At 34.1% G+C, this 25,499-nt stretch overlaps 1 protein-coding gene across 5 annotated transcripts in view; it reads right to left on the reverse strand.

The window, feature by feature from the left end:
- Positions 1–2,504: 2,504 nt before the first annotated feature.
- PTPN4 (protein tyrosine phosphatase non-receptor type 4) overlaps positions 2,505–25,499 on the reverse strand; it is a 174,153-nt gene continuing 151,158 nt past the window's right edge. For all 5 annotated transcript variants that reach the window (XM_074335257.1, XM_074335240.1, XM_074335231.1 and 2 more), the window contains exons 21-27: positions 25,029–25,119; positions 24,885–24,946; positions 21,270–21,416; positions 20,371–20,499; positions 17,147–17,295; positions 15,736–15,871; positions 2,505–10,573 (exon numbers count right to left, since the gene is read on the reverse strand). In XM_074335257.1, the coding sequence (XP_074191358.1) occupies positions 10,487–10,573; positions 15,736–15,871; positions 17,147–17,295; positions 20,371–20,499; positions 21,270–21,416; positions 24,885–24,946; positions 25,029–25,119 (801 nt within the window). In that variant the 3' untranslated portion in view covers positions 2,505–10,486. The remainder of the gene's footprint in view (positions 10,574–15,735; positions 15,872–17,146; positions 17,296–20,370; positions 20,500–21,269; positions 21,417–24,884; positions 24,947–25,028; positions 25,120–25,499) is intronic.

Genomic DNA, 25,499 nt, shown 5'->3' on the forward strand with positions numbered 1-25,499 from the left:
CTGTATCAAACCCTAACGCAGGGGTTTGAGTTACACAGATACATACATTTGTGAAAACTTACTGAATGGTAGACATATTTGCTTATTTGATTGATAAAAAATGTATGTCAAAAAGGGCAATTATTGAATACTAGTTAATGATATGCATGCTGAAATACTCAGGGAGAAGTGAACAGATGTTGGCAACATTATTTTATGAAATGCATAAAAAAGATGGATTGATGGAGAAAGGCTTAGTAAATGAACACAAATGTGGTAAGAGCAAATATAGCTGGATGTTAATTGTTGAACCTAGGAAATGAGTATATAGGTGTTCAGAGTTCAATTCTACCTTTGTTTGAATATTTTCATAATACAATGCTGGGGGGAAATTTATATATAGTTGACCCATATCTTGTACAAGCATGATTTATAAGGGAACATATAAAAGTCTATACGTATTATCGTTTTTAATAGCCAAAATTTACAAACTGTCTATAAATATTTAAGAGGAATTATTATATAAATTATGGTAGAAACCCACATATCTGATGGGATCAGAAGTAATGGTTGATTGGTTGAATGAAAACCATTTAAAGGAGAAATAAAAAAATACATACTTTGTTTTAGCTCAAGAAACAGAAATGCATATTCATTTGTGATTCTGTTTATGTAGGGCCAAGGCTTTTTACATTGGGTTTGAGTCCAATTATAATTCCTTAGTCTTTGTTGCAAAAAACAGACCCCAACTGTATCATCTATTCTTTTTCTGTCAGTCTCTCTTAATTGTCTTGCTCATACCTATTTTTAATAAATTTTTAAAGAATTTAATAAAGTTTTAATGATACCTTTATAAGGCATTTGCGAAAATCCTACCCTTTCTTGTCACACTCATTTAATTGGCTTGTGTAATATATAATTAACTAAATGATATAATAAAGGTAAATAAATTTGCATATGTAGGTTAACGAACACACACAACTGATTTTAGTCAGCTTACAACTTAATTGATGGAACTAGAAGAGCTCCGGCATAACTGAGAGCAGTCAACAGTGGGCAAGGGAAAGAAAGAGTGCCAGTCTACTGAGTAGGCTATTTGGATGGTGGGTAAGAAAGCTTCAGTCAGATGGAATGTTAACAGGGATTAGGAAAAGCTTTTGCAGATATGCCCCAAACTCAGAAGTCATTAAGGAGATCGACACATTTGCTTATAAAAGTATTAAAAACGTCATCATACCCGCAGCTCTCAAAAATAATAAAATCAAACACCATAAGAAAAAGGTTTTGCAACATATATGACTGAAATGACTAATTTCTTTAATTTCCAACATCTCATAATGAAGAAAACATGAAACAACTTGATGTAAAAAGAAAGGATATCAATATGAAATTTAGGAAACAAATACAAGGTATCAATAAAGATAAAAATCTAAACCTTACAGAATACATAAAAATATTTCACTTATGAGATGAGCAAAAAATTGATACCAGTTCTAAGAAGAATGTGGAAAAACATTCTCATATGCTTTGGTTAGAAGCATAAACTGGTATAATCTACTCTGAGAACAATTAGACAATATTAAAATTTAAAAATGTAGGTGCCCTATGACTTAGCAATCTCACTGTTAGAAGTTTACCCTATGCATATACTTGGAATGATTAATGCAGGTATTTGCATAAGAATGTTCATTGCAGCATTGGCTGTACAGTATAAACTAGAAACAAGCTAAGTGTCCAACCAGAAACTAAATTACGGTATATCCATATGATGCAGTACAAGGCAGTGACTAAAAAGAATGAGGTAGACCTGAATATGCTGATACGGAAGTATTTCCAAGATGATAAAGCAAGCTGAATATATTGCACAATCTCTTTGACATTAACAAAATGTGTATGTACACACAAATGCATGCACACACATTTCTTCCCCTAGAAGAAAACACAAGAAATTTAACAGAGGTGGCCATTCATTTGAGGGGTCTATTCTTAGGGGTGGAGCATGTAGAAGGTTTCCAGAACGTCTTGTGGATCTTCCTTATACTGTTTAAATTTTTATGATCTTGTTCTTAAGAACAGTCATGGCATAATCATGTCTTTATTTCTGCCTTTTGGTGTAATTTATTTTTGGCTATGAAATGATTTAAATATTTTTTTTCTCTAAGAAATTTTCTCTCAGATGAAAAAGGGCATACCTAACTGCACTTGGTGAAGATACGAAGCCAGCTGACTTTAGGAATAGAAAGGGCCTTTATTTTGACTGATGAGGTCTTCCATTAGGAATACCAGAAGAGAGGGGTTGCTGCTCGGAGAAGGTATCAGACATCCTTTATTCTTCTGAATTTCTTTTAGTTCCTTATTTACCCCTTCCCTCTCCCCAACAAAGCCACTATGTGAGCCAGTAATTCTAGAAATGTCACACTTAGCATTCTCCTCGTTCCTTCTGACCACCCATTAATGAATATAACCATTGTTCAAAAGCCCAACGACAAAAAACTCACATAAAATAATCTTCAAAACTCCTACACTTTAAATTACTAAATCACATCTTTATTTAGCAATTGAACAATTAAAAGTCACAGCTAGAGTTTTTTTATGTTTGTACCTGAACAACTATTTCTCAATCAAACTGAAATATGGCCAACAAATTACGTGTCATAGCATTTCACATAACAAATTGCTCTTAGTACTAAAACAGTTTTAATGCAAATCAGCATTTTTATCCTGTTTGCTATTAGTAGATTCTTTTAAAACATGAATTGCAGGAATTCTAATTTTTCACTGATATTAAGACAAATAAATTCACAAGGCCTTTCAAGCATTATTAAGCTGCAGTGACAAATGCACAGTGATTTCAAATTATGCAGTGTTGACCAAATTCAAGCGTACACATTTTAAATGAATCATGAGCTTCTTTGCCTCTTAATTAGGGAACAAGCCCTATGTGAAGGAATATATTTTTGTGAAAAGGGGAGTTAGTTTGAAAAATCAGGGGGCTAATTCCATTTGCTACTAGTTCAGTACAATGAAACGTGAAATGGCAGCAGATGTGTAAACCAATGTTTCAATTAGGAAATAAACTAGACTTAAGTGACTTTTTGCCCTTCATATTTACATATAGCACCTGTTACAAGGAAACACAAATCCCAAATTAAAACATCCTCTACACAGAAATTATTTTAAAAACCACTACTTAAAAGTATTACAGATGAGTATATATCAGGGGTGTCCAAACTTTTTTCAACGTTTTTTTACCAAGGGCCATATGCGGTAAAATACACAAACAGCAGGGCCACTCACTCGAGGTGAAGTACGTATTGCCTCACCTGGTTTATTTAAGTAAATATATTTTTGGAATTTGCTGTGGGCCAATAAAAAATGGATCGCGGGCCGCAGTTTGGACACCCCTGGTATATATAGTGAACTATCTGTCCTAAAATTAAGCCTCCACTGTAGAAAACAAAGACTAGCTTTTCTTACTTGAAAAGATTACAATCTGGATTGTAACTGCAGTGACCTGAAGCTGTAGGAACACTGGGTTGGACAGTTTTAATTTTTTAAAGCACATATATTCTAATGATAGAAAATGAAAACAGCTTAATGTAAACTGTTGTCTCTTGAATCCTGCCCTGTGACACGTATCTGAAGTGTTGGGACTTTGCCCCCTTCAATTTACTTGTGGTGCAGTATTGACTTAACCTCTAGGTACAACTTAAAAACAAACAAATGGATTTCCAAGTATTTAAGTAATGTACAAAAATGCAACGCAGAAAGGATTCCAGTAAACCAAACTTGGTTGAAGCTAGCTGAGAGAACTCAGAATCCAGCCATACAGTCAACTGGGTCGCTTTATTGTACTAAATAAATTACAGAAAAGTGGCAAAGCTAAAATCACACAAGTTACCCTTCAATATCAGTGACCAAGAGATCGATGTAAAGCATTCAAACTTGAGTCCAATCAAATGAGCTCTACATATAATCCGCTAATTTTCCATATTTACAAAACTCCTAGGATATTTTTAAATGTATAAATTAAGTCAGTAGTAAGCATGAAATAAAGTGCTACTATTTGAAATTCAAGGAATCAATTTCAGCACTGAAATTTGACCTACTCTACAGACTGCAAGAAAGAATGAGTAATTCTGCCAACTCGCTGAAGGGTGGGAAAAGATGGGGACCAGAGAAGCCCAGAACTGGGTTGAAATTTTCTTGCCCAGGAGGGCAAATAACTGGGACACTACAAGTCAGGAGGAAAAACCAAAAAAATTTTCAAATAAAATGTAAAACAGGCTCAATATGACTGCAATGGATTTGGGGAAACCACAAATCAGCACCTATTTGGGTCTAAGATTGTAAGCAGGGCTGGGCCCCCTTGCGGACTTTATGGTGATAATTTCATTTAGCGTGTGGCATTTTATTTACTTAAATATTTGTTAAGTTTTGGAAACTCCCAGAAATGAGAGGGGGCTGATAGTAATCTTTTAACAATTGTTAACAAATTTAATGAAGATACCACCTTATCGTTGCTCAGGGTACTTCACAAAGACTACCATAAAGGGAAGTTAATGATTTTGTACAAGTCAGAGGGATGGAAGCAGTTGTCAAAATAATGAAGGCTCCATCGAGTCAAGTTTAATGAGTAATAAATAATAAATACTACTTTTTAAAAAATTGTTGAACGAATTAATCATACCTAAGGTAAAGATTTTGGTTTAAAATGTAGGGCTTTTTTTCCAGTTGTTTTTTGGTCAATGGAATTAATAGACCCTAAACGTATATGACACCACCACTACAAGTCAAAGTTGGTCTTATCTGTCTAAGACAGAATAAAAAGGCAGAACTATTTGTCAGGGGCCTCTGCACATATTTACTGTGGTGAATCATAGGCACGGTTTTCTGGCTTCACCAAAGTCACACTCTCACAACGGTGTCCTCATCTGTGGCTGCCACAGTGCCAAAGCCTGAGAAAGTTCCTTCATGGGAAACACGGTCAGCAGAAATGTTTACCCTCACACAAAAGCAACCTTCCACTCCACTCCAGACAAGTCTAGAATTCAGTTACATTACACTTAAAAACAGTGTGCACAAATTTTCTTCAAATTTCTTATTCCAGAGCTAAAACAAAGTGAAAAAGAATGTACATTATATTTGAAATATGTGTCAATGATTGTTCTTGTTTATAACGAAATTACATTTTTCTTCTAAAATTGCATTTTGTATAATGAAGTGGAATACACTCTCCCTTTCCTTCTTTGCAATCCCTCACGATTTTTTAAAACAAAGAGTATCTGTAGAATCAAGTCATAATTCTAAAAACAATTGAAAGATACATTCATTTTCTTTACAGCACAAAAGACACACAAATATCGTTTTTTCCTCTTTAAACAATGAAGTAAAAGAAGTTAACAGTTTCAATCTTTTGTCCATAGAAAAATATTTTTCTGTATCATTTACATCACAACAGACAGGAAAATTCTACAGTGTTGAACTGAAACTTTTATGAGCACAAGGCTTTCAAACATTTTCATTCTTGTATTTGAAATCTTAAAAGGTTTCAGGAAGTTAAACATTAGAACTTCCTCCTAAAATTGTAGTCTTTAACTGCAATATTGCTAATACCTTTCACTTTGTAAATTAAAAAATAAACCAGTTTACTTATTTATGCAATGAACTGTATCTCGTCAATGTTGATGAACTGCATCCCAGTAGATACCACTTCCGGCTGCCCATTTAGCTTAAATTACTAAACTAAAAAAGACTACGAAACTTTAGAAATCAACAGTAAACTGCCATGGAAAACCTCACATATAAATAGCAGCAAATTTAGGTATGGAAACAGAAATAACAATTTGGTGTCTACACATGACGACTTCATCAAGATTATAAAACCAAAATGTCTAATTTCTGGCTGAAATAGGGCTTGTTTTTGACAACATTGAAAGGCTTACTGTAGTAATGGCTACTAAGAATGAAGTCAGTATAAAATAAAAAACCATGTGGATAATAGTTGCAGACATTGTAAAGCAAGTTGAACTCCAAAAAATAAAATTTAGAGTATAATTTCATGGGTTCTTTATAAAATTGCTGACGTTATCTATGAGCAGTTAGCCCTTAAAATGTTTTACGTAAATTCATCTCTGCACAATTCTCAAAAGAATTTTATACAACTTCTGTTGTGATTACACTAGGCACAATAAATCTCTGCCAACAGAACACTAATTCTGATATTTGATAAAATTAATCCACTGGGTTTTAATAACATAGCTATTTTAATTAGAGGAAACAACACACACACAAAATGATCGCAGAAATTGTGGTTGGATAGCTGAAGCAAACGTGGGACGTAAGCAATGTTCATGTAGTTACTTTGCCGATGTGGCAGATGACATAAAAGCAGCTGTCTCACAAATTATCTTTGTCTTGTCATGTTATTAAGAGATGTTTATTCCAACGAATATTTACCATAATGTATTTTCTCTAAGTGACAATGCAAATTCACCTGAACTACAAACCAATGACTACAAAATAAGAGATGTAAACATATTCCACATTATTGTGGTATAAATAATTTTTATGAATTCAAAACTACTTTGGCAACCTTACCATCAGAATATTTTAAATATTCCCAAAACAGGTATTTATCATACTAGAACATTGTTAAAAATTCTTATTTTCTTCTCCCTTTCTGATAAGATTATAAAACAAGTAATCCTTTAATTCTACATGTTCACATTATGAACACAAATTATTTGATTATAAGTGGAGGTGTATTCTAAATCTTAGTTCTATGTTTTAAGTGCTTTTCAACATTAGTCTTCTAATTAGCATTTTAGCATGTTTTCACACTGCACGTCTATCAGCCTAAATACCTTACAAAAGCTTATGTTCTGTCAGGGAAGCACAGCTGGCAAACTGAGTTGGGGTCCTAATTAGGATCACTTTTTAAAGCCTACTTATTTTCTACCTTAAGTGACATCTTCTAAGGTCATCCAAGTTATTAAGTGAAATCACTGCCTAAGTACAACTCTTGAGCTGAAATAGACAAAAATTCTTGAGAATTTATGATATGTTGCCTAAACTAATAGAACGTGAGATTAGACAAAAATCTTTCAAGTTCCTTATAGATCTCAAAGTATAGTAATTCTAGTGGAGATAGATTTTTGCTCAAATACCTGCTTAGATCTGATCAGATCTGCCAACAGATAATAAACAACTCTATAGTTAAAATAATCCTTTACTTCTGTTTGTTAGCATTAGCTTTTCTGAAACACACAAATATATAAACACACAGAAGTATCTCTGTGTGTATTAGTACTTGAAAGCTTCAAGTAACTGTCTTAATGGCTTAAGATATGCTCATACATTTGAAGCCAGCTTTTATATATAAATTTTATCTTCACTCTTAATCAAAGTGATCAGCCCTTTCTCCCCTCTTACTTGTGCTACCAGGCCAAACAAAGGAAATTATTTCTTATGCTGTTACTCTGCCTCTATTTTGAATGGATACACTGGTTTAACAATTACGACCAATTCTTCTTGTGAATGGAAAGTCTATTCCAAAATATTCCTCATCCTATGTACAGAGTGCTGACACAAATCAGATGCTCAATAAAACATTTGAAATGAACATGGTAAAACCATCATAAATCAGAGGGGAAAGGTTTTCACAAACATTTCTTAGCATTTACAAAAGCCCTTTGATTCACCAATATCTATTTCCATTTGTGAGAATAACAGTCAGCATTAATTGAGAGCGAGAGAGCGAGAGTGAGAGCGAGAGCGAGAGCGAGAGCGAGAGCGAGAGCGAGAGCGAGAGAGAGAGAGAGAGAGAGAGAGAGGGCTGGAGGATAGGGGAGGGGGAAGAATAGTTTAGAGACAGGAAATCTGGCATTTTAATCAAGCAGTATTACACTGACATGAATGGAATCTAGAACTACTTGGTGTATGAAAGCTAGGATGATTCCTAGAATGCTATATAGACTGATAAACAGGTAAAAAAAAATTTCTTAGGTGTAATGGATGAAGTTTTATCTGTTCTGTGAACAGGGAAGCATAATTAGCATAGCTGTCAAGGATAATTTATTTTAAATTTAAGATCCCAATAAATTTGCCTTTAAAGAAGGATCTTTTCTGTACATAAAAATACTGACAGAGAATACCCCACCCCCCAGATGAGAAATTTAAATGTAATCCTAAACGTCTAACATATTATCACTTAAAGACTGGCATTAATGATTAAAAAAGGCAGCAGTGCTCATTGCCAAGAAATGATTAGAGTTAATCTTAGAAGTGTAAACAAAGCTCTAAATTGAAGAACATGCCAACCATGCCATTTATCTGGTTATATCTATACAACTGTATCTTTTTAAAAAATCTATGGTTGTCATATTCTATCCATACAGTTAGAACTGTTTTCCTTTTAATTCAGGTGAAAAACAACTGCCAAAACAGTTATTAATTATGCAGACCCCAACATGATTTTACTTTTTTACTTTTCAACTTATCATCATGTCATATAGCAGCCTAAATTACATTTATCTGTTGGTAGAATGGAATGTTCAAATAAAACTATAGTTATTTACTATCTTATACTGTCTTGACTATAAAATCCAGAAATAGATAAGAGAATTTCTCTTCAACATGTTTACTCTTCTCTTTTAAAAAGAACTTAAAATATTTTAATATAATAATTTATTTGGTTCTTGGCTATTAATGTTTAGGACTTAACTTTCTAAAATTTATTATTATGGATTTTGAATATTTGAAATAACATCATTAGGTTACATTTAAGATTTTAAAATGTACATTTCCCCCCTCACACTAAATGGCATTCCAAAATAGCTACCAGTCAACTCTAAATTTTATCAAGACTATACTGAAATATTCAGAAACCACTAGTAAATGAGTCTATTTTAACCACGTCCATATAAAATAACTGTGTAATATAACTTTTCATTAGGTGAGCGAATTTCCACTTATATTAAAACTGGGCAATTTAAAAATTTTCTCTCTCCACAGACTTAAAAAAAAACACCTGAAGAGGAAAACACACGTTCTTAGAGGGAATCAGATCCTCTTATCAGGCAGGACAATCAACACTCTCTGTATTAACATGCTGATAACTTAATAAGTACATATAAACTGGAGTAATTTAATTGTACACAGAAATGACAAGAAGACTCTCATTTCAGTTATTGAGGGATTACATTTAGACACAAGTCAATAACGTTTCATTCTTCGTTTGAAGTATCCCAACCAATAAGCCAGTGTGAACAAAGCTTGATATGAACTGAAATGAATGCTGAGCAGTAATAATTTAGTTAGTGATAGACATAAATCACAATTAATTGCTCTAACTTTAGCTTAGAGTGTCAATATGTTTAACTTTAATGTGTATAATAGATACCACTTCCAAAGTTAGGCATAAAATAAATATTAAATTTGAAGAATAAAGCATCTTTTAACTTGAGCTGCTAACTGTAACCCTTGTCCCTCAGGAAAGGAATGTGCAGATTTTGAACAATTCCATAGCAGCAGAGCGCTCACTCAGTAGAACAAAAATTACCTTTGCTTCCTGTGGCAAAATACAGGAACTGAGTAAGAAACAGAATTTCCTTACCCTTCTTTGACTGCATAACTCTCAATATAAGAAGCTATTTTAAAACGTGAACTGATTCAAAATGCATAAAAATGTAAATGTACAATATACATACATACCTCCTATTGGGGTCAAATGAGTGCCTTTTTATTAGACATACAAAGACGTCTCAAGGCACTTAAGGGGTTAAGACACAATGCATGCATTCCTTTACATCAAGTATGTGAAATCACATGATTTGGAATAAGCCAACCTTATGATAAATATAAGTTACATTGTTAAATTCAAGAAAATTTGTAGATTCATATTTATACTTTCTATAAGATGCTGGTAAATGGACAATGTGCAGCATTTCCTGGGAAAGCCAATTCCACCTTTCTTCTTATGGACAGCAGGTCACTACGGGGGTGGGGAAGCTGTGCTGCGTCCGTAGGCAGTGTACTGGCTAACAGTGAGAACGATATTGCTAACATTTAAAAAATAAAATCTGGTAATCAGTATAGTAAGTACACGAATCACTGGAACACCAGAGCTGACTCCTGATGGTTACTTCTTTTTGCTTTCAGAATTCAGGAGGAGAATAGATGAGATGATGAGAATTCTGAGCCTTGGTTGTGGCAATTCTACCAGAAGGGGACTGCATGGCACCACCACAAAATTTCATAAATTACCCTGAACGTACTGTTATTCACTATTTGTTCGGAGCAAAGCATGAAACAGTCTTCAAACGCATGAATTATAGGTTTTAGAGAGTGACTTTTTTTTAAACATAAAGTGCAACAGTGCTGAAGTTTTCAGTTTTTCTTAGTTCTTCATTGTTTGATTTAGATGCCACTTCCTGCAATCAGTATTATGGCACAGTGAATATAATGGAAAGCAGTTTCCAACACATATCCCAGATCTTTTGCTTTCTTATTTATTTGATGATGATGTTAAGGGTTTAACAAATCCTTCTTCATAAACTTTCAAAATAGCTTCACATACAAATCTGTATTGACTCTGAAAAATAAAACATAAAAATAGAATTGATAAGAAAAAGCAGGAAACAAAACAAAAAAATGACAAACAACCACTTGGTTTGTTTATAAAAGAAATGCAAAGTAAAACTGCACAGAGATGCCATTTTTCATGAACAGACTAGCAAAAATAAAAAAGTCTGACAACATATTTTGTCGGCAAAACTCATTCATATATTGCTAGTATCCCTAACATTACCACAATCCCTATTGATGGCAATTTGGTAGCATCTAACAAAACTACACTAATTTATCTATTTATTGCCTCACAATCCCACTTCTAGGAATCTATCCAAAGATAAACTAGAAAAAGAAATTGAAAACATACACTCATAAATAAGGCTATTTATTGTTGAATTCTTTATGATAACAGAAAAGTAGAAACAATTGAAATTGCCACCAGGAAGAAACATGGTGAGTAATCTGTGGCGTATCACATCCTCACAGAGGAATACTATGTTGTGGGGAGAAAGAAAAATCTGCAGACAACTCTAGAATGATTGCAGAGTAGTTTGTTAAATAAAATAGCAAGGTAGAGAAAACTGCATACAATATATTATCTTTATAAAAGAAAGTGGGGAATACAAGTATCTATCTATCTATCTAGCTATCTGTCTCAATCATTTTAAAAACAGCAAGGGAAGGATAAATCATTAAAAAATGATTTTCTATAAAGGGAAGGAATAAGGTGCTAAAGAGAGATAGACACTAGACTTCATTTAATATACTTCCTTCTTTCATATATTTTACTTTGGAACCACAGAAATATACTCCATATTTAGACCATTATTTAAAAAAAGCTCTATAAATTGAAAATAACACAAATCAATTTGTCTATCTAGTTGATGGCATAACTACTGTGTTTCCCCGAAAATAAGACCTAGCCAGACCGTCAGCTCTCATATGTCTTTTGGAGCAAAAATTAATGTAAGACCCTGTCTTACTGTAACATAAGACTGGTAATATAATATAATATAATATAATATAATATAATATAATATAATACACTACCAGGTCTTATATTAATTTTTGCTCCAAAAGACGCATTAGAGTTGACAGTCCAGCTGGGTCTTATTTTCAGGGAAACATGGTACATAGAGAGGAGCTATTTCAAGGGACTTTGAAACAGTAATTTGACTGTATCTCTTGTAGAATATGTCCAAAAAACAAACAAAAAAAGAAACTTTGGAAAAAAATGAAAATTCTTTTCAGTATTCATATGTTGGTGATAGTAGTGTTAGTTTGTATATTCTGAGATTATTGTTGGTAAATTGGAATAAAACAAATGAGTACTGTGTGATAGGTCGGCTGGTAAAGAAATGCACATGGTCAGGCAAGTTAAGAAAGTTTTTACTGTAAAAGACAAAAGTTTATTGGGTTGAGCAAAACATGGCTACAGCTTGGGCTGCACGTCTAAGGGAGATTTTCAGCCCTGAAGGAAGGGGTGAGTAGGGTTTTATAGGGGCTGTGCTGACAAGGAAGCATTGTTTAAACAGAAAATGTTGACTGCCTGCAGGCCAACAGACATTTTGTTGTTTTCTTGCAGACATGGCTCTATCTGTAAGTCAAGGTCTCTGAGATCTAACATTCAGAGACCTAACACTGTGGTATTCTAAGTCTTTCATCGCTGGAATTGTAGAGAACCAGCATGTTTGTTAAAGAAAGGCGATAAACGTAAGGTAAAAGACGTTAAGTAAAAACAATGTGGTTCTGTGTATTGGAAGCACCAGTATTGATTCATAAGTTGTTTTCCTACCTCTGGCAGTTGGAAGATTTCTAGAGACAAACACTAACACTAACCAAAAAACTATAAACCACTCTAGTGCTCAGAGGTGCTCCCTAGAATAATTTCTCAATAAAAAGAACCAGTACTTTTTGGAGAAATTACAGATTCTAACTTGGGGGCACGAAGTATACAAGTGGGGGCCTCAATATCTTTACTGATGGCAAGGAAGCTATCAAAGTTACTCAGGTCTTTACAAAAAGGCTCGGGAGCCAAGCTAAATAGCTCCCACTGGCCAAAAATGGGACGATTTAGGCATCATTAAGAATCATAACTACAGGGGCCCGCACAGTGGCCAGGTGGATCAGGCGGTTGGAGCTCCGTGCTTCTAATGCCAAAGACTGCCAGTTCGATTCCCACATGGGCCAGTGGGGTCTCAACCACAAGGTTACCGGTTCAACTCCTCGAGTCCCGCAAGGGATGGTGGGCTCCGCCCCCTGCAACTAGGATTGAACACGGCACCTTGAGCTGAGCTGAGCTGCCTCCCGGATGGCTCAGTTGGTTGGAGTGCATCCTCTCAACCACAAGATTGCAGGTTGGACTCCCACAAGGGATGGTGGGCTGCGCCCCCTGAAACTAACAATGGCAACTGGAACTGGAGCTGAGCTGCGCCCTCCACAACTAAGATTGAAAGTTCAACAACTTGACTTGGAAAAAAGTCATGGAAGTACACACTGTTCCCCAATAGAGTCTTGTTCCCCTTCCCCAATAAAAAAAAAATCATAACTACAATGGATAGAAACATATCACATTATGTATAAATCCACGATTTCAAAATAATGTCAAAACAAACGAAGTAAACCACTGGGAGAGGTATTGAACTTTTCATTATATTTCATTATATTGAAAAGTTGTAAAGGGAAAGCATGCCTTTCCTACACAGAGTGTGCCACTGATTAACCTCTTTAAAGAAGCAGTCCAGCTAATCAATAAACAAGGAATGACAGGGTATCATCATTCTGAAAGCCCAATGAATTAATGGTACAGGCATTGCTCATCCAAGGCTGCTTTGAGACTCTGCTTTCATTTTTTTTTTTTGATATATAACCAGAAGTCAAACTGCTGGACCATATCATACATAATGAGTTTTGTTTTTACAGTATGTCAGGATTCATATGTGGTCCATACATTTTGATTGGTTTATATGTTTCCTAAATCTCTTAAAAAAAAGAAAGGTATCTAAATTGGAAAGGAAGAAGTAAACTATCTCTATTTGCATATGATATGATCTTATTTAGAGAGAATCCTAAGAAATCCACTTTCACACACAAAAAACTATTACAGTTAAACAATTTCAGCAAAGTGTCAGGTACATGATCAATATACAAAATCAATTTTATTTCCCAAGCAATGAATAGTCCTAAAATGAAATTAAGAAAAAAATTCCACTTCAAATAGCATCAAAAATACTAAAATACTTAAGAATAAATTTAACTAAAGAAGTGCAAGACTTGCACACTGAAAATGACAATACATAATTGAAAAAAATTTAAAAAGACATAAATGGAAAGACATTTTATGTTCATGGTTTGGAAGATGGAATATCATTAAGATGGCAACACTTCCCAAAATGAGCTACAGATTTAATTCAACCCGTCTTGCTTTTTTTTCAGAAAGGACAAATTGATTATAAAATTCACATGGAAATGCAAGGGACCCAGAATAGCCGAAACAGTCTTGAAAAAGAACAGAGTTGGGAGATTCACATCCTGACTTCAAATTTTATTACAAAGCTACAGTAATCAAGACAGTATACCAGCATTAAGAATATACACACAAATCAATGAAATTGAATTGAAAGTCCAAAAAACATACACAAATGTTTATGGCACCACTATTCGTAACAGTCAAAAAGTGGGAACAATTCAAATGTCTACCAACAGATGATGAATGGACAAACAAAATGTGGTATATCCATAAAATGGAGTATTATTCAGCCAAAAAAAGGAATGAAGTACTGACACATGCTACAGAATGCATGAACCTTTAAATATTATGCTAATTAAAAGAAGCCAATCACAAAAAACCACATTGTATGATTTCATTCATCTGAAAGGTCCAGAACAGGTAAACCTATTGAGACAAAGTACATTAGTGGTAGCCTAGGGCTGGGTCAGGGGGAAACTGGGGAAGGTATTAGGGAAAATGGGTATGAAGTTTTTCTGGGGGGTAATGAAAACGTTCTAAAATTAGATTGTAACGACAGTTGCAAAATTCTGTGATATACGAAAAACCACTGAACTGTACACTTTAAAATGGTAAATTTTATGGTATGTGAATTACATTTCAATAAGGCTGTTCTAAAATAAAAAAAAGATATGAATTATGAGATAACTGGAAATTTGAATACTGGTTACTTGATAATATTAAAGAATTACTGTTAATTATACTTAGATGTGATAGTGGTATTATGATTTTGTTTAGAGGGAAAAACAATCCCTGTCTTTTAGACATATATACTAAAATATTTATAGACAAAAATGATATGATGTCTAGGATTTGCTTCAAATATGGGGAGAATACGTGGCCGTATAGATGACACAATATGGCAAATGTTGGGTCTGAGTACTCAACATAATGTTCATTATATTATATTGTCTGCTTTTGTGTGTTTGAAATTTTCTATAATTTAAAGCTAAAACAATGACAGGCACTTATAAGATCATATAGGTCAGCTCATTTCAGTAACTTTAATGCCGCTGACAATGCTAACATTTCACAATGGCTTATAGAAAAAGTAATCTTAACTTTAACTCTAAAATTCCATGATTCCTCTTTTGAGTCCTAGAACATTATTCAGAGTCATTGAAGAATGCAGTAAGTTAGTAGCTTAATTTCTATGATTCATGTTGTTGCTGCAATTGAAGTTCTTACGTGGAAAAGGTAATTTCACCACAGGTGTTTCACTGACAGCAGGTCTATCAAGATTCTCCAGGTCAGAGATGCTATCATTCCTAGCATTCCATTTGACTACGTAACATAGGGCAATTCTGTTTAAGCACTCAAGAATTAACTTGCTAGGGTGGTGTTGACAAACATTTTCTGTAAAAGACTGGATAGTAAATATTTTTGGTTTTACAGATCAGATGGTGTCTGTTGCAACTTCTCAACTCTGCTATTGTAGTGTGAAAACAGCCATAAACAATATGTAAATGAATGAGCATAGCTGTATTCCAATAAAACTTTATTTACAAAAACAAGTGGCAGGCCGGATTTGGTAATGGGCTGTATTTCACAACCCTTGGGGGTTATTAGCTCTGGGCAGGGGAATCAAAAAGCTTAAAACATAGTTTGGAATATACAGTGGTAACAAAAATCCCCATGTTGAGAATACACACTTATACGTGAAGTACAGTACTTACAGGTGTTTGGATCATCATAGCTCGTTGATCTCTCATTGTTCTTACAATATCTAGTGGATAAACTGGTTGATTGCATTCAATGAGACACATGGCTGTTTCCATAGTAATAAGAACCCCAGTTCTTCCAATCCCAGCACTAAAAAAGACAAATATGAGGCAAGGTCTTACTGACACTATTCCGTTAATACTTCTGTGGATTTTGTGCAGAAAATTAAAGTATTGAACCACAGTATAGTAGAAGAACAATTTGATTTTAATGTTTAATATTACAAAGGCAGCAGGCCAACTAGAAAATATTTTGAAAATTGAAAAAAAAGTCACATTTAGTACAGATTAAAATGGTTTGTATCCACTCTCCCCCCCACTGATAGTTGTAAAAATATTATTTTACAAGAGTTACATTTCAGTTTTTAAAATATGAACAAGGTATAGAAATTTACTGGAGTAACCTCACTTTAAAATGTAAAATAACAGAATTACAATAATCTATCATTAAATACACGAAAGATAGTATTTTACACAGTCAAGTCAGTTTTTAAAGGCAAATTTAATTCGGACTAAACTTTACCATTGAGAAAGTCCACACCAACTTTTTGAAGTCTTCTTTGTGAACATGGATATAGTGGACATTGGACCCTTAGGATAGAAAATGGCCAAACGTGTTTACCATTCCTGCCATTCTGTCTCTCAAATATGTGGTCTACAATCTGTTTTTGATAATTTGAAAGTCTGCTCTTAAAAAGTGCTGGCAAGTTTAAGAATAAAGAGATACCTCAATACATCCCTGAGTAAGTCACTTAACAGAGGTGGCAGGATGGGGAGAAAATAATTTCTCTCTCCTAATCTCTCAGTTGGTGTCAGTGAAGGCTGGAGTCACTAGACCTGGCCTTTTAAGGGAAGATGGGGCATGAGTCTGAAAGGAAAGGAGGACAGACTATGACTATTTACCTGGAGCTCCTAAAAGTGGCGTATCTTATGCTGGTATTGGGTAGGCCAATTCCAAGACATGTGAGAGTACTCACCCAGGTCCCGAGAGGGGCCACAGGCCAGGAAGGAGTACCTGGTGGGTGGGGGAATTCTCAACCTTAGCCTGCAACCAAGTGCCTACATTACTGTATTTCATCAAGTCTAAGATACCATCAATGGAACACACATCCCAATTCCACAGATGTTAAACTATGAAAAAGACAAGCTTCTAAGAATCAGTTCAAAATATTGTTTTTACTTCCTGTGATAAAGTTTCTACCAATCATATATAGTGAACATATCCTTTGTCTTCTACCTTCAGAGCATAGCTTTGAGTTCTCTCTATAGTGAAAATCACAACTTAAGGATAAAATAAACTACACATTCCCTTTTAAAAATGACATCTAGTCAGCTATTCAATCATAAAGGACAGAAAATAGAATACCTGCAATGAACAACAATAGGTTCTTCCTTGCCAGCCCTCTTACTTCGTACATGACAAACAAAATCCAGAAAGTCACTTGAATCATCAGGAACCCCGTGGTCAGGCCAGGCTATGTACTGGATCTGAGTGAGTTGACGACTCTCATTTTTCTAAGTGTAAATGAAAAATTATGTACCCTTACTTAGGAATTACCTTTAAAATATAAACATTCATGTCATTTTAATTTTAGAAGCAAAGCAAAAGAAATTACTCCCACTATTCCCCCAAAGTAATATATACACTCAATAAAACCCAAAATTTCAACAAGAAAGAATTCATTTTACAGAAATAGTTGTATCCATTTAAGTATCGCTACTTGGACCATTACTTTTCTTATAACTCAATTTCTCTATTTGTAAAGTATTTTTTTTAACTTTTTAAAATTTATTTTAAGTATGTTTTTCCAGGACCCATCAGCTCCAAGTCAAGTAGTTGTTTCAATCTAGTTGTGGAGGGTGCAGCTCACAGTGGCCCATGCAGGGATCGAACCAGCAACCTTGTTGTTAAGAGCACCATGCTCTAACCAACTGAGCTAACCGGCTGCCCCCTGTGAAGTATTTTTTAAGATGATAATCAAGTAAACAGGCAAAAACAAGTTAAGTTCTAGAAAAATGTTTAAGAAAACTAAAGAACTCGTTGAACAAAAATGGCAAAGCGAAAAAATAATTATGAACAAAGTTGGGCTAATCCTAAAAAACACAAGTGAAATCATGGAAGATCAGGAAAACAAAATCTGAAAGTAAACATAAATTAAAAACTGAAGATCAGGGCCAGCCCAGTGGCGCAGGCGGTTAGAGCTCCGTGCTCCTAACTCCGAAGGCTGCCGGTTCGATCCCCACATGGGCCAGTAGGCTCTCAACTACAAGGTTGCCAGTTCAATTCTTTGAGTCCCGCAAGGGATGGTGGGCTCTGCCCCCTGCAACTAAGATTGAACACGGCACCTTGAGCTGAGCTGCCTCGTGGATGGCTCAGTTGTTGGTTGGAGCGCGGGCTCTCAACCACAAGGTTGCCAGTTCAATTCCTCGACTCCCACAAGGGATGGTGGGCTGCGCCCCCTGCAACTAGCAATAGCAACTGGACCTGGAGCTGAGCTGTGACCTGGAGCTGAGCTGTGCCCTCCACAACTAAGACTGAAAGGACAACAACTTGAAGCTGAACGGCACCCTCCATAACAAAGATTGAAAGGACAACAACTTGACTTGGAAAAAAAAAAGTCCTGGAAGTACACACTGTTCCCCAATAGTCCTGTTCCCCTTCCCCAATAAAATCTTTAAAAACAAAAACAAACAAACAAAAAAACTGAAGATCATAAGAACACAAATTCAAATCAGGGCTTAATTCTTTTTTAGGAGCCAAGAGTTGGTATAACAGAGAAAAAGACACTGGATTTATACATCTCGACTCTGTCAGTTTAGGCACTTCCTTCAGCTGAAAATGAAATAACATCTATACCTCAAAGGAATAGTCTTATGTTGAAAGGATTTTATGAGAGGACCTATAAATCTCCCAATCAGCTGTTTGGAATCATATGCTTAATAATTGGTAGCTATAGTCATTCATCAATGAATCTTGTTATTGTCATTTACATTAAAGGGAATTTCCAGAAAAGATCATGAAAGTAAAAGGTAATTAAGTAAGGGACTAATGAAAGAAGAATTCCCAAAGATACCTCAGTAAAATTTAATAACTACAACTAAAAGAATCCTGTAACTCTGTAAAGTGAATTGAAGTGTATCTAATACAGACTACCTTGATTATTGTTAACAAAAGAATTTAATGGTACCAATAACCTACAAGAACAGGTAATGTAAAATTATATTTTATTAAGTTTTGGGGTAGTATCTGTCTCTTCATCAATGTATGTATGTATTTATGATAGCAAATTTATTTTCCCAATTATATTTGGGTCAAACTTTAGAAACGAATTTGAGTTTTAGCATAGCTCTGAGGTACTCAGGGTTTGCAAATAAAGCCAATATAGTATATAAAATGGCTGTGGACAATGCATAGGTCCAGCAAAATAGAGACTATGCTGAAGAGATAAATATTATTTTATGCAACCATATACAGCCTATCTTTCATATCTACTTGAGAAAGTGAAGACATATCTTATTAGCTTGCCTTGTTATATTAGACCATGAGCTATACAGTACATGTCCCTAAACACTAAATTCATTCTGACAGAATCTCTAGCCCATCAGATTTTGAAACTTTAATATTTTATTTCTTGTAACTTTAACTTTACTCAAGGACAGATTTCTTTAACAGAAATCAGCACAACTTCTAGCTCCTTCCGTTTTGGTCAGTAAGGCTCTAACTTGCTTGGCTCCTTTAATCATACTCAGGGGTAGGGGCTGGGGGGGAATGGCATTCTCATTTCCAAAGGCTTAACCATTGATGGGATGGATGGGCCTGGGTCTTCATAGCTTGTGCTGTTTGCTCTTCTTCTCTAGTGATTGTTTCTTCTTCCAGCCACATTCAAAACCAAAGGTGTGTGGCAGGGGAATATGTAGCTGCAGGCAGTGAAAGTGTGGTGCACTGTCTCTAACAGCCTGACATGACTAGCAGCATGCCAACCTCCACACACATCTTCCAATTGGTTTATTCAGCCATCATTTATTAATCAGTTTCCATTTCTGGCTCTGGCTCTGGAAGCCAAGGTGAGTGACCCAGGTGGCAGTAAGAAGAAGTAGAAATTAAAAAGCTATACTCTATCTGCTATCAGAGGGTCTTGCCTATGACCTTTTCCCCTTAATACCGAGGAGACTGAAATTTCTTTCCTTTACATCTTTGAAAAAGGGGAATATTTTGACAGCTTACAATTGTTCTTTTCATTTCTACAGATGTTCTCAAATACTTTATTGATATTACTTGGAGGAAAAAACTGATTAACAAACTTACCTCTGGTATAATTTTTATGAATAGGCAAAGTACTAAGAGTAATAACTATTTATTTACTAGATTCTTTTTTCCTGACTATTCATATTTACCCACAGAAACTGGAAATACATTTATTATAGTAGGAAAATACAATTCATGAGATTTCAAAGCATCCCAATCAATCAAATAATTCACTAATTTGAAATATTTCCTAGTACCAGCACTCAGACTAAAACCATTTTCCACTTCCAAAGCCTTCCCCTTGAACGTAACAGTCCTAATGAATATCTTCCTTGCCTTCCTACCTCCTGGTTAAATAGTGTCATCTTCCTGAAGACATATGCAGTGTTTCCTTCTTCTGAGTGGCAGGTGACTTGGTAGCATCCATAGGATGAACTTCCTGTGGGTTCTGGCCAATACTGGTGACATTTAACCTGAAATCAATAGATTTAAAATACATATATACATATAATTTAGGTTCTCCAATTTTTAAAACGTTTTAATTTTTAAGAACTTTCAAACTTACAGAAAAGTTACAAGAATACTCGAATGAACTCTCATACATGCTTCACCTAGATCTGCCAACTATAAACATTTCCTCTTTGCCTTTTTTGTCTCTGTATACTAATTGTTTGGATATATTTTGAGACTGCAAATATCCTGTTTACAACAAGCTTTCACCCAGGGTTTTACTATTTATGATTAATTTTTGCCTGAATCAATTATTATAATACTATGAGGATGGCAAAATGGTGCACTAATTTTGATATCTTTTAGATTTAAGTTAACAATGAAAGAATCTTCAACTAAAATGCCAAACGCAATCCATTTATTTTCATAACTAGGGTTTTAAAAAATAGCTTTACTGACATACAATTCACATATCATACAATTCACCCATTTAAAGTACACACTTCAATTTTTTTTAGTTTATTCACAGAGCTTTGCAACCATCACCACAATCACGTTTAGAACATTTTATTACTCCCAAAAGAAATCCCATACCCATTAGTCTTCACGGTGCATTTCTTTATCCCATTCCCCTTATCCCACTCTGGACCTAGACGACGACTAATCCACTTTCTGTCCTCTATGGATTTAAAAGTTACAAAAAAGACGACAGTAACGTGAATATTTTGACTATAGTATATGCAATGTAATTTGAAAAAGCCCAAGAAATGTGTAAGATTCAAGTATGACTTACTCTGCCACGTTCAACTTGTGTGGTCAACATCACAACCATGGAAGAGCCTTGTTCCCAAGTCATCTGCCAAAAATCTGTACAAGTGTGTGGTAATGGCCCTTGACAAGCAATGTACTGATTTATAATGCTAGAAGAAGGAATTTCCATCTAAACAGAATAAGACACAAAAATAAGATTTTCTGCATTATTACTTTTTACTAGGATCAAGCATATGAAAATCATCCACTAAGTGGTAATTGAATACAACTAATCTCAATAAAATGCAAAATCAGTAAAACAAATCTTCATCAACAATTTATTTTATTTGTAAAAGAAATTTCTTGGAAATGGCCAGTAATTAGTGAAAACAGAAATTTAAGTATTTTCCAAAGCACTGTTATGGTTTTAAGAGCGGTTTTACAGAGAACCTGGTTTCAGAGGCAGAAACTTGGTACAGAAATAAAAAATATTTATCTCTAAACACTTACTAGTAAAATCTGTGAGAAGCAGAAAGTTCTGCCATTTGTTTGAGTTTAGATTTTACATGTTTATGTATACACATATATAACATATATGTAAATATGTACTTATGTATACATATATGTATACATAATAAAAGAATATTAGAAAAATATTTTAAATTCATTATTTTTAGAAAGCAGTAAGATTATGAGTATTTGGGGAAGATGAGTCATCATCCTACTCTATTTTGAAATTAAATTAAGAAGATAAGGTGACATATGCACATGGCAATTGGAAGAATATTAAAGGGTGAATAGAGAAAGTCTCTCTTCCATCCTAGCCTCCAGTTTATATCCAGAGAGCAATCGTTTTTTCTAATTTCTAGTATATCCTTTCAGATATATTCTATATACCATACCCAAATGAACATGCAAAACTATCTTCCCTTTTTTCCTGTAAAACGTAATGTTGCTGTGCATTTTGTTTCTTTCCCCCACTTAATCTTTGAGACCATGTCAGATTAGTAAATAAAATTTCATTCTTTTTAATGGCTATACTGTGTAAATACACCATATTTTATTTAACAAACATTTAAGTTGCTAACCTATTTGCTACCATAAACAAAGCTGCACTGAATACTTTTGTAAACCTAACATTTTTGCGCACATAAACATATTTGTATGGACAATAGGAAGAAATGAGAATGCTGGATCAAAGAGTACGTGCATTCAAAATTTTCACAGCTAGTGCCAAATTGCTCTTCAAAGAGGTTGTACTATTTATATTTTCGCCAATAATCAATGAGGAATGCTTATTTCCTGATAATCTTCTTAATATAGTCATAATCCCTGATCCACAATTCTGAAACTCCCAATGCTCTAAAGTGTTAAGTTTGTCTTTTTCTTTTGGTATACTTGACTTTACCTGAACTGATTTGACAGCAATACCTGAGTTTAACTGATTTAAGACTACTTACAGTCTGTATTAGTCCCAATTACTGGAACTATCCATAGTTTGCTGTTGAATATCAACATACTGATTAAAGGGCAATGTCTCATAGCCTGGTGGGGATGTTACCTATATAATATATAGCATATGCACTTAATAACCTTAAAAAAATCCAAAAAATTCTAAATTCCAAAGGATATTTGACTCCGAGGCTTCAGATAAAGGATATAGAAAGACTTATATATGGTATTATCAAACTTTTTGATATTTCTATCTAATAAGCGAAAAATGGTAATTCCTTACAGTTTTGATTTGTACTTTTCTTTTTGTGAATTAAGTTGAGTGTATTATTTAACTATTATTGTTATTTTTTTCTAAGTGTTATAACGGTATTGTGGTTTTGCTAAAAAACTAAATAAAAAAGGGTCCGCAGAGATACATACTAAAATAGTCAATCCTCATTATTCAGAGATTATGTATTTGCAAATTTGCCTACTTGCTAAAATTTATTTATGACCCTAAAATACTTGTAGAGCTTTCACGGTTATTTACAAACATGTCCAAAAAGGTGAAAAATTGGAGCGACTGAATGTGTACATTTCCAGTGAATGTTGAATGAGAGATGGTTCTGTCTTCTTGTTTCTGTTCACATACCATAAATAAGTGTACTTTTTGCAGTCTATTTAGTGCCATGTTTTTGAATTTTTGTGCTTGGTGGTGATTTCACTGGTTAAAATGGTCCCCAAGGGTAGTACTGAATTGCTGTCTAGTCTTCTAAGTGTAAGAAGCGATATGCCTCACAGAGAAGAAACATGTCTTAGATAAGCTTCCTTCAGGCATGAGTTACAGTACTGTTGGCTGTGAGTTCAAAGTTTATTGATCAACATGTACTAAATACGGTAAGTTCAAACAGAAACAAGGTTATGTACTGATTACCTGACAAAAATGTTGCCAATAGAGGCTCATGGGAATTTAACCCTCTATTTCCCCTTGGAGCAAGAATTCAGTATTTGCTAATTCAGGGTTAATGAAGACTTTATAGACTATCACTACTGCAAATAACAAGAATTGACTGCATTTACAAAAAGTGATATATTTAGGCTTTAAATAAATTATCTAGGGGGGTGGTATTAGATGAAGTAAGATCGGATATTTGTTGATAGTTCTTGAAGCTGGGTAACAGGTTTATGGTGGCGGGGATCTTCATACTAGTTTTTCTACTTTTGTACAGATTTGAAAGTACCATAACATTTTTTTAAACATTATTTGAAGTTCCTTTTCTGTGACCTATCTTTGTATATCCTTCATTACTTTCATTGTATTTATTTTTCTTATTAATTTATTTTTCTTATTCATTTATTCTGTATATTGAAGAAATAAGCCCTCTGTAGTATTTTAAAAATTCAGTTTGTCATTTCATTTTAGTACTTTTTAAGCATCCCCCATATTAAAATTTTTACATTGACAAATTCACCAATCTTTTCTTTATAACTTAGACTTGTTTTCTAAGCTTAGAAAAGCCTTCCACTTTCTGAGATTTTAAACAATTCCAACATATTTCCTCCAAGTTATTTCATGATTCCATTTCTTACATTGATATTCTGATATATCTAACATGTATGTTGGCATCAAGACTGTGTAGGTAAACTATTTATAGATAAATGATATGATGTATGGATTTGTTTCAAAACAGTCTGGATAAATGGGGGTGTAGTAGGGTTACAGGTGAAACAAAGTTGGCTATGAATGATAATTGATGAAGCTGAGTGATGTGTATATAAATATAAAAGTTCATTCTACTTTTTCCTCTACTTCTGTATGTTTGACATTTTTTATATTACAAACTTAAGGAAAACAGTAATAATCCTTTCTCCCCCCAAGAGGGGGGAGCTCCTTACATGATATATTCTAGACAACAGACCTAACCCATTCACTAGGTAATCTGTTTTATCTTCAATGATTTAAAAGGCTATCTAGATCATAAACAAAATTCTACTCTTTATTTCAGGACTAGACTATTCCATTCCACTGCTGTATGTGTACTTGTATATTAACATGCAGTACCAAACTATTTAACATTAATTTAATAATATTTTTCAATATATGAAAATTTTAATATTCTGTCAACGTTAGGCTTTTAGCAGAGGAATAAGTGCCAAAGTTTATGCATTGGTATAAGTGGTCCCTCTTATACCAATGACAAAGACACAATAAAAATAAACTTACATTTATATAATTTGCATTGATATAGTCTTCATTACCCTTTAAAATGACCCGTGTAGCATCATCTGAAAAATTTCAAAGAAAGAATGTTTTAATAAAGTAATGTTAAAAGATTAAACTTAACATGCAGAGATCATAGATACTTACAAGGCGAAATATCTCTGTATCTATTTTTGGAAATGTTCTGAGGTAATTTGGCACAAGACATTGTCATTCCAGGTTTTTTCCGATACAGTTGCTAAAAAAAAAAAAAAAAGTACAAGACAAGTCCAGCAAGCCATCAAGAGTTTGTTTTGTTTTTCAGACTTGTGTCTATGCTAACAAGAAACAGGTTTTTTCCTTAGAATACTTCATCTATACAATGAGATACCTTAGACTAACAGGATATTAAACCAGATTTGCAAAGCTGAATTCTGCACAATTTCCGATATGAACTGTATATCATATTTTGAAGAATGGTAAAACAAGTTAGAACAATTTTGCTTACAGCACAAAAATGAAGTACCTTCAGTTTTGAATAGCAAATAGAAAATATTTAGCTTTCATTTAGCTTGCAGATGTTATAGTACATGAACCGAGGACTTTTTACAAGAAAAACTGACACACCCTAAGTGTTTT

Source organism: Rhinolophus sinicus, linkage group LG01, assembly GCF_036562045.2.
Source record: "Rhinolophus sinicus isolate RSC01 linkage group LG01, ASM3656204v1, whole genome shotgun sequence".
Taxonomy (NCBI): domain Eukaryota; kingdom Metazoa; phylum Chordata; class Mammalia; order Chiroptera; family Rhinolophidae; genus Rhinolophus; species Rhinolophus sinicus.